Genomic DNA, 13987 nt, shown 5'->3' with positions numbered 1-13987 from the left:
TTCAATGGTAGCCAGTATAAAGAATGATTAATGAATGATTTTATTCTTCTTTTTGCAACATTATACTTCCTAAGTCCAGTGTGTTTTATACTCACTGCATACCTTCTTTCAAATTAGTGGCATTTGAGGCCAGGTGTGGTGGCTCACACCTGTAATCCCAGTACTTTGGGAGGCCAAGCAGGCGGATCACTTGAGGTCAGGAGTTTGAGACCAGCCTTGCCAACATAGTGAAACCCAGTCTCTACTAAAAATGCAAAAATTAGCCAGGCATGGTGGTATGGTACGTGCCTGTAATTCCAGCTACTTAGGAGACTGAGGCAGAATCACTTGAACCAGGGAGACAGACATTGCAGTGAGCCAAGGTGGCACCACTGTACTCTAGCCTTGGTGAGAGAGTGAGACTTCTGTCTCAAAAAAAAAAAAAAAAAAAATTAGGGGCGTTTGACATGCCCAGTAGCCACGTGGCCTGTGGCCTCCATGCTGCATGGTGTAGCTCAAGGCTGTGAGCTGTTTGTATCCCTCGTGTCTCAGCACCTAGAACATCGATAGCTGCTCTTTCAATGTTTCTTGAGAAAAAGTAGAGTTGTTTTCTTCATTTAAACATTGTGTGTAATAATGTGTAAATATATTTTTCTTTGTAGTACAATAAATTTAAATGCCGCATTCTGAATGAGAAGGTTGACACTGCAACTACCACAGTGTACAGGTTTGTGTCCACACATGTTAAACGCTGCTCAGTGGTAAACTTGAAGGTGTTAGCAGTAGAGGCAGAGTTTGTTTTCTGGTTGGAGATCTATTTTTCAAGTTGTGTAGTTGATACTCTACTTTAGTTACAATCTTCAAAATGTTTTCACTAAAGAGAAATGATTATTTTCCCCTTTTTAATAATCAGGACACTACTGAGACCCATATTTTGTTTTCTGGGTGTCAGCTATAACAGGATTTTTCTCCATGTGAGTGATACTGTTGGGAAAGGAGTTTCTATTCTGTCCTTCCATGTTCTTATTAATGTGGCAGTGGGGGCCATTACAGGCCATCTCCTCGGCAGTGATTCTCTGCCTCATACTTACTGTCCAGAGTGCAAGTGTAGAAGAGTCTGCCCCGTTGTCCAGAGTCCAAGTGTACAATCTTTATGCGTTAGCAGGATACTCATGATGAGACAAAAAGAAAATACTGGGAAACAAAGACAGGATCAAATGTAAGAGGAGGGAAGTGAAATTAATACCAGAATCACTTAGTTCTGTTCGTTTAACCTCAGGTTCCTGAGCACCTTTTTATTTATCCATGTTTATACACCTTATACATAATTGCTATTGTGTGTTCCATCCATCTGGGTGCTGCTAGGACCATCACAGTACCAGCTTAGAAGACCTGGTATTTATTTAATTACAACCACAGATATTCTCCCTTGTGGTACTTATTTTTCACAGTCAAGGACTTGTGGTTCTCTGGTTTAATTGTACTGTAAGTAAAAATCATATCCCCTTTGTGCAAAGCTATGCACAGTGCATTTCTTAAAATTTAAAAATAAATGAAAATGTAGAAAACAGGCTCAGTTTTAAATTTCTGGCTTCTAATACTTGAGCTCTTGGGTTTTAGAACCTTACTTAGGTCAACGTTGACACTTTTTGTAGTTTTTCAATTTGAATGGCTTGTATTTAATTTTTGGGGAAAAAAGTAATTCTTTAGTGGATTTCTTTTTTTTTTTTTTTAATTTTTTGAGATGGAATCTTGTACTGTCGCCCAGGCTGGAGTGCAATGGTGCGACCTCAGTTCACCACAACCTTCGCCTCTCAGGTTCAAGCAACTGTCCTGCCTCAGGCTCCCAAGTAGCTGGGATTACAGGCACCCGCCACCACACCCAGCTAACTTTTTATATTTTTTAGTAGAGACAGGGTTTCACTCTGTTGGCAAGGCTGGTCTCGAACGCCTAACCTCGTGATCCACCCACCTTAGCCTCCCAAAGTACTGGGATTACAAGTGTGAGCCACCGCACTGGCCCTGTGGCTTTCTATTTAAAAGTTAGAGTACTGAAGCCTTTCATGCTAATTTGGCATTCCTTCCTTTCATCTGAATGTTGCTTACCAGCTCTCTCCCTAGAGAACAATACACAAAGACTGGCCATTGAAAGAGATGACATTTTTGTGTTTGTCAGTCTGTAAGCCAGTCCCTTTTTGTATTCATTGTAATTTAAGTTTTTAATCAGAGAATTGCATAGTTTCTTTTAGAAGATGTTCTGTGGTTTTGGAATCTAGTGGGCAGAGTGGACTCTGAGGCTAGATGAATCGCCTCTCTCCTTCACCCTAAATTAAAAATTTAATTTTTAATTATATGTGGCCTTGCCACATATAAATAAGTGAAGCTCTACCTAAAACATAGGATATTATGGCTTATAATGAATAGTCCAAAAAACTATAACTGTGCCTGAGCATGTCCTAAATATTTCATTATAGGTGCGGTCCATTAATTGACCTTTGCAAAGGTCCACATGTAAGACACACTGGAAAAATTAAAACCATCAAAATTTTTAAGGTAAGGATTGATTTTTTTTTTTTTTTTAAATATAGTAAGCTTAAGGTGCACTAGCTATTAAGGAATTTCACTCATATCCTTTGTAGTCTGAACATCATGATATTTTAAAATATTTCATTCTTATTTGACTAAAACTAATAAAATCATTTAGAACTTTGATAATTAGAGCACTATAGGTATTTTTTATCATTTTACCTTATTGTAAGTGTTATAACATTTCTTTTCCATATGATATTTTTTTTTATTATTTTTCTGAGACAGAGTCTTGCTCTGTTGCCCAGGCTGGAGTGCAGTGGTGTAATCTTGGCTCACTGCAATCTCCGCCTCCTTGGTTCAAGCGATTCACCCGCCCCAGCCTCCTGAGTAGCTGGGATTACAGGCGTGCACCACCACACCTGGCTAATTTTTGTATTTTTAGTCAAGATGGAGTTTTACCACATTGGTCAGGCTGGTCTCGAACTCCTGACCTCAGGTGATCCACCTGTCTCGACCTCTCAAAGTACTGGGATTATACGCATGAGCCACTTCACCTGGCTTTTTTCCTAGCTATATTAAAATGCTGTTCTGTATACTATGGTTTTCTCGAATAGCCCTGATGAATATTTGTCTGCATGTGAAAGTAATGTACTGCAGGATAAAGAAAACAGCAGAAGGGGATATGATGGTGTAATGGAGAAAACATCGCTCTGGGAATTAGGAGGCATGGGACTGACTTGGCAGTCCCAGCCTTTCTTGGCTTTGATTTTCTTACAGGTAAAATGGGGCTGGCTAATGGCACTGTTCTTAATCATTGACTATAGGTCAGCAAGACTGACCTTTACTTCCCTGTACCTACTGTCTATTCTGCCCCGTCCTTGGTGATTATGATTCCTGCTTAGCGTTCCCTCCTTTCCGTGCACTGTCACTGTCATTCCTAGAATCCATAGCAGACTCTACATAATTTGCTGGTTAATGGTATAATTTAGGCTGGGAAGGTTTAGTTAGAATCCATTTTAAGATTGTTCCCAGCACTACAAAAAGTCTTCTTTAAGCTTTGTTGATTTTGTTTGTTTGTTTGTTTGATTGATTTTGAGACAAGGTCTTGCTTTGTCACCCAGGCTGGAGTGCAGTGGCACAAACACTGCTCACTGCAGCCTCAGCCTCCTGGGCTCAAGCAGTCCTCCTGCCTCAATCCCCCAAGTAGCTGGGATTACAGGCATGTGCCATCATGCCTGGCAAATTTTTGTATTTTCTGTACAGATGGGGTTTAGCCATGTTGTCCAGGCTAGTCTCAAACTTCTGAGCTCAAATGATCTGACCACCTTGGCCTCCCAAAACTGCTGCGATTATAGGCATGAGCCATGGCTCAGGGCTGCTTTGTTGGTGTTATAGTGGAAAATTGCGTTCATATTTAAGAGCGGTTTTACTTACAACCAAATGTTTGATATATTTACCAAAATCCTGTTTGATATTTAGAATTCCTCAACATACTGGGAGGGCAATCCCGAAATGGAAACATTGCAGAGGATCTATGGAATATCCTTTCCTGATAACAAGATGATGAGGAACTGGGAAAAGTTCCAAGAGGAAGCAAAGAACCGAGATCACAGGAAGATTGGGAAGGTATGCCCCACATTTTATATCACTAGAGAGATGTAATCATAAACCAACATAGGAATGTTTCTGTCTCACAAAACTAAGTTGCTTTAATAATAAGATTTCTTCTTCTTCTCTCCTATTTTGCTGGCACTCATAGTCTGCTGCTGAGTTCTTCCATTTTGATACCCCAGATGTCTTCTAGCCTCTTTCCTTCCTATATATTTTATTAATTTTTGAAAATTGTACCCTTCTCTTATTTTTGTCATGATATAAAAATGAAGTTGTTTTTGGTGAAACCCCACCTCTACTAAAAATACAAAAAAAATTAGCCGGGCGTGGCAGCACGTGCCTGTAGTCCCAGCTACTCGGGAGGCTGAGGCAGGAGAATCACTTGGGCCTGGGAAGCGGAGGTTGCAGTGAGCCAAGATTGCGCCACTGCACTCTAGCCTGGGCGACAGAGTGAGACTCAGTCTCAAAAAAAAAAAAAAAAAAAAAAAAAAAAAGTTGTTTTTTACATTCTGTGCACTTTACAGCATCCTTTGTATCTGGGAGACAGAGCAGCATGTAGAAGGAAAAAATCAGATTGGAAAGCAGCTAGGCCTGAGCTTTAGGCCCAGTCCTTGTACTCACTAGCTGTGTTAGATGATGGGCAAGCTCTGTGTCCTTGTCTTCCTTGCTGGGTAGCCTTGCAGGGTGGCTGTGAAGACAGAAACTGGATGATGGTGCCTGGTACAGGGCAGGCTCTCAGTAAGTGACAGCCATGATGATGATCATCATCACTTAAAGCCTACCTCCTGCAGTGAACTTTTTTGGTCTTTTTACCATGTTGTCTCCCCATGAGTGCCATACTCCAAGTGTGCCAAGTAAGAAAATTAGCAGAAAATAGCTGAAGGTGACATAAAAGCTAAGTTCAAAGCTAATTAGCCATAAATATAAGTGGAAATTTTACATATATTTAGGTATAAGTGTTGAATGGCCTTGGAATGTCTATTACTAGAGAAGATAGAAATAACTGAGTATTATATGTTTTATTCCCAGCATATCGTGTGTGTAGTAAATACTAAGCAATAGCAGATGACATTTGAAATGCAATTATTTTTTCAATCTAGGAACAAGAACTTTTCTTTTTCCATGATTTGAGTCCTGGAAGCTGTTTTTTCCTTCCCAGAGGAGCCTTCATTTATAATACACTTATGGATTTCATACGAGTAAGTTAACTTTAAAATGTTTTATTCTTATTCAATTCCAGTTTACATTTTTACTATTTTCTCTTATAATAAAATGGTCAAGCATTTCCATTAATTTTACTTTGGTAACATTAATAAGAATTTTGAGGTTAAAAGTGAGATACTGGCCAGGCGCGGTGGCTCACTCCTATAATCCCAGCACGTTGTGGGGCCGAGGTGGGCAGATCACCTGAGGTCAGGAGTTCGAGACCAGCTTGACCAACATGGTGAAACCCTGTCTCTACTAAAAATACAAAAATTAGCCGAGTATGGTGGTACATGCCTGCAATCCCAGCTACTCAGGAGGCTGGCAGGAGAATTGCTTGAACGCGGGAGGCAGAGGTTGCAGTGAACCGGGATTGTGCCACTGCACTCCAGCCTGGTGACAGAGCAAGACTCCGTCTCAAAAAAAAAAAAAGAAAAAGAAAAAAAGTGAGATACTAGATTGTGCCTTCTAATAATAACATGGAGATAATTTCTGTTTTCCCTGAATACATTCCTGGATTTCATAAAATTCACTTTTTGTCCATATTAGTTTCTAAAGCATGTAGAATATAAAGGTAAGCATTAGAATAAGTGTGGCACTCCCTGTGAAAAAAGAAAGGAGAAAGTGTCGTCTCTGGCACAGAGTGTTAAACCATGAAGCATTGCTTCTCCAAATGTGCTCCATGGGCCGCTGGTGCTTCCCTTTGCCTATAGCATGACTCCCAGATGATTTGGCAGCTCCAGAGGAAAGAGGAAAAAACCAATAGAGCAAAATACCTGCTTGTAATACAAGTTCGTAGATGGGAAGGTCTTTAGTATTTACATGATAAGGACTGTGTAGATAGTGTTCAGAGGTGATCCAGGTGGACTACTAGGATTACATTTCCATTCTTGCACTGTTCTGTCTTTCCTATAATCATTACCTAAATTTTTCATTTACTTAGTTTTTTATGTGCCTACCACTAATTCATGCTCAGATTTCTCTCAAAAACTACAAATCTGCTTGCAACATGTTCTGCAATGATTCAGGTAATTGCTCAGTAAATTTTTTTTCAAATTTGGTCCTACTCCAGAGTTAACTTGCTACTAAGATTCTTGCAAACTGATGTCTTAGGACTTCTTTTCGTCGTCATCTTGGCCACTCCCCTCATGTCTCTTCCTATGCTGAGTCCCTTTTCCTGGTCTCTGTCTATCCCTTCATTGCTTATCTTTAATTCTCATTTGGGGATCACTGTCTTCAGTAACTTTCTGAGAAAAGAATACATGGCATGTGGCCTGTGCTGGTTATTCTCTGTTTGCTTCTCCAGTCTTGTTCTCCTTCCTTTTCTTCTTGTGCTGTGCTCCTGGAGGCTGACCTCTATGGATTCTATCACCTGGGGTAGGGTACCTATCTTCCAGTAGGGGCTGGCCAGTGTGAGGCGGTAGGAGATCAGAGGGCAGGGGGAGAGACTTGAAGAATCACTGAAGATTATCAGAGATTTAGATTTAGACAGGTGGTGATGACCATCACAGCTGCTGATTTGGATGTGCTATATTTTCTGAAAAATCAACATGGCCCCTGGCACCTTGTACTCTCAGGTTGGGAGTACAACAGATGGAGAATGAACAGAAAGCCTTTACGGTGGCATTAAGGGGATCTCTTATTTTTTATAGATGCAAGACAGATGTGGCTGATGAACAGGAGCAGGGCCTGATTGTGTGGGTCACCAAATTGTAAAGCCATTTAAATACACAAATCCAATGATCTCTTATTCTAAGGTAAGGGCGGTGGTTGGGAAGGCATGGGTCCCTGAGGCTTGGAATGGGAATATTTGACAGACACAGACGACACTGAGAACTTTGAATTTCTAGATACCTTTGTCTGAAGGAATTGGCCTTACCATGAAAAAAACCTTTTAGGGAACTCAGCTGGTTTTTCTGTTGGTTTTTTGTTATTACAGTCGTGTCTCTTCCCATATCTATTAATATTATATGCCAAATATTATATTTAATTTAAGTGTAGAGGCTCTAGGTGATGTTATCTCCCACTGGAGCATTCACCCTCTGCCAGTATTAAAGACTGATCATTCAATTCAGTCAGAGATTGCACTGGGTTAGGGCTGGCTTCCATTTTATTAAGATTCAACCTACTTTTCATTCCTGTTTCTAGGCCATGACCCCCTTGGGTTTCCAATTGACTGGCTGGTGGGTCTATGTCTTTTCAGCCCCGAAGGACTGTAGGGAAGCCCATTCTACTCTTCCAAAGTGTTCTATTCTTAACAAATAATTCCAAGGCTCATCTAATTACTCCATTGGCTCAAAAATCCAAGATGTCGTCTGAATCAGGCCTAGATGCAGATGAGGCTCCTCGGGTGCAATTTCTTGGGAACAGATTATCAAGTACATTTCCTCTACATTTTAAGACCTGTGAACTAAAAGCACAAGTTATGTATCAGCCACCTCATCCTCCCATTTCCCTCACGTTATAAAATGGTGCTTGAGGAAAATAATGCAGTGGATAGTCTTATTCAAAAAGGAGTGGGGGAGAGTAGGAGGCACATAGTAGTCACCGTCTGTAGAAATTCTGGTGTCTACCAGTCATCACTGCCCCAGGGTTGAAAGATACATTTTGATGAAGATCCAGTTTTGCTCTGCCTGGCTGTGATTCTGCCCTCTGAGTCTTCCTTTTTCTTCCATAAGAAATGACCCATGTGTGCCTTGGGGTAGCTTTCTTCTTCTTCTTCTTTTTTTTTTTTTTTAAATTTTATTTATTTATTTGTTTGTTTGTTTGTTTGTTTGTTTTTGAGACAGAGTCTCGCTCTGTCACCCAGATTGGAGTGCATTGGCGCCATCTTGGCTCACTGTAACCTCCTGCCTCCCAGATTCACGCCATTCTCCTACCTCAGCCTGCCAAGCAGCTGGGATCACAGGTGCCCACCACTACGCCAGGTTAATTCTTTGTATTTTTAGTGGAGACAGGGTTTCACCATGTTAGCCAGTATGGTCTCAATCTCCTGACCTCGTGATCCGCCTGCCTCGGCCTCCCAAAGTGCTGGGATTACAGGCGTGAGCCACTGCGCCCGGCCTGGGGTAGCTTTGTTCTCAACCTGATACCTTCCTGTAGAAGGCTGAGGGGGTCCAAAGCCCTCATTTCATTTTGTGCCGTCTTTCAATCTAAGCTAGTACAATTCCTTTAAAAACTTTGTGAGTCCTTTTATATAAATTTATCATCAACATGGTTAGATAAAAGCCACATCCACATCTTTCTGACACAGATCCTTCTTTACCTAGGAGGCTACTGTGAGACAACAGTACACAGCAGAGTCTTCAAAGCCTTCGTGTTTAACTGAAAGGGTCTACAAAGCCTAAGACTTTCAGAAGGCTTACTAGGTGCACTTACAGTAGATCATTCTGAGGTTTTCACAGAGTGTCTTACAGCCCCAACCTTAAGGTCTTTACCCTAAGGTTATGCTTTGATGATTATAATCTGAATTTGACCCATGTCCTGAAGCCTCCTGAGTCTTTTTTGGGACAGTCTAAGGATAAGAAGGTTTCATTTTTGAACCCAGCAGGTCCTCGTGGCTTTATATTTCCTCTAAACTTGGCTTTAAAAGTTAATTAGTTTCACCTTCGGTTTATACCTCTTGTCTTGTATTTTACCATAGGGAACCAGAAATCAGTTGTCACTTTCTACATTCTGCCTGGACATCTCCCCAGCTAAATCCATGAGTTCTTTGGGTACCCTTTCTGTTTTCCGTGTTACTTCTGGTGACAGTGTTACCCACCATCTGTTTCTGGCACCTCGTGATAAGAATCCCTTCTAGCTTCTACCCACCTGGCCCCAAAGCTACATGTTTCCGGTTATTGTTATGTCAACTGAAGAATCATGAGGTTCGTAAAATTGTAAAGGAGAGCTTCATTTCTTCTGAAGGGTTGCAGCCTGAAATCCTGCAGGCTGGGAAGTGTAGCTTCTGCCAGAAACCAGAAGCAGGCATTTCAAGGGAGGGAAAAGTAAGACAGGAATTTATGCTGATGAGATTGGCCAAGTATAAATATTTAACAGGTTATAAGAAGAGCTATGAATATTCACAAAGTGGGGGACATGTACATACGTAGTAAGCAAACATGCAAGCTACATGCATCCCTTGTTCACTTTGGGGTGAAGACTTAATGCATTAAAATAGTCTGTATAACGAAAAGGTCAAATGGAGGACACAGAGGCATCCCATGTGCAGCCTTTATAAACCAACCAGAACCAGTACACGGTTAGTGGTCTTTTATCAGGAAGGAATGCTGGTCAGTTGTGTAAATCAGTGGTGGAGCAAGTCTTTCGAAAGGGCTTAACTTTTAAGAAAGAAAGCCTAATGGTTGTTAGTGACAGAGTGGGTATAATTAGGCAGGTCCAACCTCCTGTCACTGCCAGTAACTCAGTTTTTAAGGTTTCTCTGGGGTCCTTGGCCAAGAGGGTGTCTGTTCAGTCAGTTGGGGCGCTTAAGATTTTAGTTTTATTTCTCAGTTATAGCAGTACCTACATCCAGTGCAAATTCTGTTCTGGATGGCTGTTGCAACATAGCAAAGTATCCCAGAACTTAATAGTTTAAAACTGCCATTTCATCATTACTGTCTCTCCTAGTTCCAGATTTTAGGCTCCTCTGGGTGGTTCTTGGATTGGGTCCCTTACATGACTGTATTCAGGTAGAGTCTCATGCCAGGGTTATTGATTGAAGAATGTTCCCTTCCTATCATAGAAAGACTAAAAACATCAGGCATTGGCAAGAATGTGGAGCAAGTATAACCCTTATGGCTGGTAGGAATGTAAAATGGTAGATCTACTTCGTAGCAGTTTGGCATTTCTTATAAAGATAAACATGCACGTAACATGTGAGCCATCAATCCCGCTTTTTTTTTTTTTTTTTTGAGACAGAGTCTTGCTCTGTCGCCCAGGCTGGAGTGCAGTGACATGATCTCAGCTCACTGCAAGCTCCGCCTCCTGGGTTCATGCATTCTCCTGCCTCAGCCTCCTGAGTAGCTGGAACTACAGGTGCCCACCACTATGCCTGACTAATTTTTTGTATTTTTAGTAGAGATGGGGTTTCACCATGTTAGCCAGGATGGTCTTGATCTCCTGACCTCGTGATCCGCCCGCCTCGGCCTCCCAAAGTGCTAGGATTACAGGCATGAGCAACTGCGCCCGGCCTTTTTTTTTTTTCTCTTTTCTGAGACGGAGTTTTGCCCTTGTCGCCCAGGCTGGAGTGCCATGGCATGATCTCAACTCACGGCAGCCTCCGCCTCCCAGGTTCAAGCGATTCTCCTGCCTCAGCCTCCCGAGTAGCTGGGAATATAGGCATGCACCACCACGCCCAGCTAATATTTTTGTATTTTTAGTAGAGATAGGGTTTCTCCATGTTGGTCGGGCTGGTCTCAAACTCCCAACCTCAGGTGATCCACCCGCCTCAGCCTCCCAAAGTCTTGGGATTACAGACGTGAGCCACCACACCTGGCCCTCACTTCTAATTATCCCAAGAGAAATAAAAACATACACCCACATCTATACAGAGACTTGTATTTGGATGTTCATAGAAGTGTTATTTATAATAGCACAAAACCTGAAACAACCCCAAATTCAACTTGTGAAAGGATAAACACAATGTCTTAAGTCCGTGCTGTGAAATACTACTCAGCATTTAAAAGCAGTGAGATACTGATATACACATGAAGGAGGAACCTCAAAAGCATTGTACTAAGCCAAAGAAGACAGTCAGAGAATACACAAGGCACCATCCCATTATATGACATTTCAGAAATGCCAAAACTGTAGTGACAGAAAGACGATCAGGAGTCCAGTGGGTGGGGAGAGGGGATTGACTCCAAAGGGTCAGGAGGGAACTTCTTGGAGTGTAGAAATGTTCCATATCTTCATTGTGGCAGAAGTTGCATGACTATATACATTTGTCAAAAGTCACTGAATTGTACACTTAAAATTGGTGAATTTTATGGCATGTAAATTATACCTCAATAAAGCCATTTTGTGGTAAAATACACATAATATAAAAATTTACCATTTTAACTATTTTTAAGTGTGCAATTCATTCTCACTAAGTGCATTCATGTTATTATGCAACCATCATGGTCCATCTCCAGAACTCTTTTCATCTTGCAAATCTGAAACTCCAGGACTTTGTCATCATCCTACACTTAATCTCTGTACCCACTAAACACTAACTTCCATGCCTGCCTCCCCCAGCCTCTGGTAACCACCATTCTAGTTTTTGTCGCTATGAAATTGACTATTTATAGGTGTCACATATAAATGGATTCATAGGCTATTTGACCTTTTGTAATAAAACTATTTTTTTTAAGTCTACTTTGGTATTGACATAGGCAAGCCAGCTTTCTTAACATTAGTGTTTGCATGATATATCTTTTCCTATCCTTTTATTTTCTGCCTCTGTTTCTATATTTAAAGTATGTTGCTGGAGAAAAGAATACTGTTGGGTCTTAATTTTTTTCAGTCTATCTGCCTGTGTGTTTTTTCCTCTCTGCCCTCCTCCATGTGCCTCAAGGTCCTCCCTGAGGTTCCAGTTGGTTCTGTTAGTCACCAGCCAGTAGAGGGTGTGCTTGTGGGACAGACTCTCAGTCACAGCTGGGCTGTCTCAGGGGCTGTGGTCTGGTCCAATATCAGTAGCCTTTGGCTTGGTGCCGAGTCCTAGTCTAGTCAGTAGTAGCCAGAGTGCTGGGGAAACATGGTGTGCTGAGCACAGTGGAATATATGGCTGTATTCCACCAGGAAGCATCCTTTTCCTCAGAACTGGAACTGCTGCTTTTCTGTGTAAGGGATGTAGGAGGCCAGGATAGGCTGGATGTGCACACCATTCCCACTGAGGGAAATTCCACGATTTCTGAGTTTTTGACTTAGGTAAAATGACTTCCACTTAGGTTTAAGTAAAGGGAAGTGAACTTTTGTTTGTATATTGGTTACTGACTGTGTGGACAACTGATAGTGAATGAATAGATCTTTTTGTGACTCTCCTTGAATTTCTTTTTCTTGCATTCTGGAAAATATCTGTCAGCTGATTCTTTCTGTACCTGTCTTACCTTTTTTTAAAATTAAAATCTTTTTAAAAAAATTCTCATGCAGTAAAATTTAGGCCTTTTTGATAACATGCAGAACTGTGTTATCACCTCAACAATCAAGATACAGAACAGTTCTATCACCCCTCAAAACTCCCTCATGCCACCCTTTTAAAATCAAACCCTCCCCCACCCCGATCTCAGGGAACTGCTGATTTTTTTTTTCTCCACCCCTATAATATTGTCATATAAATGGAATTATAATTTTATAAAGCTTTAAACACTGCTTTCACCCAGCACAACATCCTTGAGATGCATCCAAGTTGAGTGTCCCCACGGGCCTCTGCTTTTATCCCTGGACAGTATTCCATCATATGAACATACCCCTGCTTCGTATCCATCCCGCAGTTGAGGGGCATTTGGGTTGTTTTCAGTTTTTGGCAATTATGAAAACTTCCGTTATCATTCATGTACTGTTTTTTGTATGAACATAGGTTTTCATTTTACTAGAGTAAATACCCAAAAGTGTGATTTCAGGGTCATATGGTGATAGGGTTTGGCTGTGTCCCCACCCAAATCTCACCTTGAATTGTAATAATCCCCAAGTATCAGGGGTGGGGCCAGGTAGAGATAATTGAATCATGGGGGTGGTTTCCCCTATACTGTTCTCGTGGTAGTGAATAAGTCTCTTGAGATCTGATGATTTTATAAAAGGGAGTTCCCCTGCACAAAGTCTTTTGCCTGCTGCCATTTAAGATGTGCCTTTGCTTCTCCTTTGCCTTCCACCATGATTGTGAGGCCTCCCCAGCCATGCTGAACTGTGAGTCCATTAAACCTCTTTCCTTCATAAATTACCAAGTCGTGGGTATGTCTTTATTAGCAGTATGAGAATAGATATAGTAAATTTAAGTTTATAAGAAAATGCCAAACTATTTTCCAAAATGACTACTGTTTTGCATTCCCACCAGCTATATATGAGGGTTGCTTTTGTAAAGCTCGTCTCAGTCACACCTTTTGCATTTCCTGGAATCTGCCTGACTTGTTGCATGTCTTGAAACCGTGGAGTAGGGAGGGGAGTTTTTTCTCTTGTTATTATATTAATAACCCACTTGGGGAATTTTTGCTTCCTCTTCACACAACCTTAGATTCAGTGGATTTCTTTACCAAGCTTGTCTTTGTGAACATGGCAGGCCTGAAAACATTCAGCTCTTCTGCAGGGAAAGTCCTGAAAGATGCACTTCAAGGGTTTAACTGAAGAGAGTCTAGTGAAGGAAATATTTATGGAGGTAAGGGCCTGGCTAAGGTAACTAACAAGCAATGATAGATCACCCAGGGATTACCAACAGCAAGAATCCCTTCCCCTCCATCACTAGGCCTGCAGAAGTGTGGAAATGGAGTAGTAATACCAGAACCCACAGAGAGCTTGAAGCCATGGAGGAGAGGCCACTCAACAGAAGCTGTAACTGTAGAATGCAGCCAGAGCCTGAATAAACCCACAGCAGGGAAGAACCACGGAGGGGAAAGAAATATCCAGACCTCTCTCTTCCACTGCCCTCTGAATCCTTTTGAACTTACCATTGGTCAAACCCAATCAGAAACCATACAGAAAGTATATT

At 41.4% G+C, this 13987-nt stretch overlaps 1 protein-coding gene across 18 annotated transcripts in view; it reads left to right on the top strand.

The window, feature by feature from the left end:
* The window catches only part of TARS3 (threonyl-tRNA synthetase 3), a 78513-nt gene that overhangs the window by 18310 nt on the left and 46216 nt on the right, over nucleotides 1-13987 (top strand). For 14 of the 18 annotated variants that reach the window (XR_012415504.1, XR_012415503.1, XR_012415505.1 and 11 more), the window contains 4 exons: nucleotides 642-706; nucleotides 2454-2532; nucleotides 3988-4134; nucleotides 5220-5318. Coding sequence is in view for 9 of the 18 variants with exons in the window: in XM_073996863.1 (XP_073852964.1) it covers nucleotides 642-706; nucleotides 2454-2532; nucleotides 3988-4134; nucleotides 5220-5318 (390 nt within the window). In the remaining 9 variants the exon portion in view is untranslated. Of the gene's footprint in view, nucleotides 1-641; nucleotides 707-2453; nucleotides 2533-3987; nucleotides 4135-5219; nucleotides 5319-6974; nucleotides 7080-8965; nucleotides 12568-13987 lie in introns of those variants that run through there. The other 4 variants (XR_012415509.1, XR_012415508.1, XR_012415506.1 and 1 more) reach the window with 2 other exon arrangements.

Source organism: Macaca fascicularis, chromosome 7 (assembly GCF_037993035.2).
Source record: "Macaca fascicularis isolate 582-1 chromosome 7, T2T-MFA8v1.1".
NCBI classification, from domain to species: Eukaryota; Metazoa; Chordata; class Mammalia; order Primates; family Cercopithecidae; genus Macaca; species Macaca fascicularis.
Note: the sequence above shows the minus strand (reverse complement) of the source record. Positions and strands in the feature narration are given on the sequence as shown.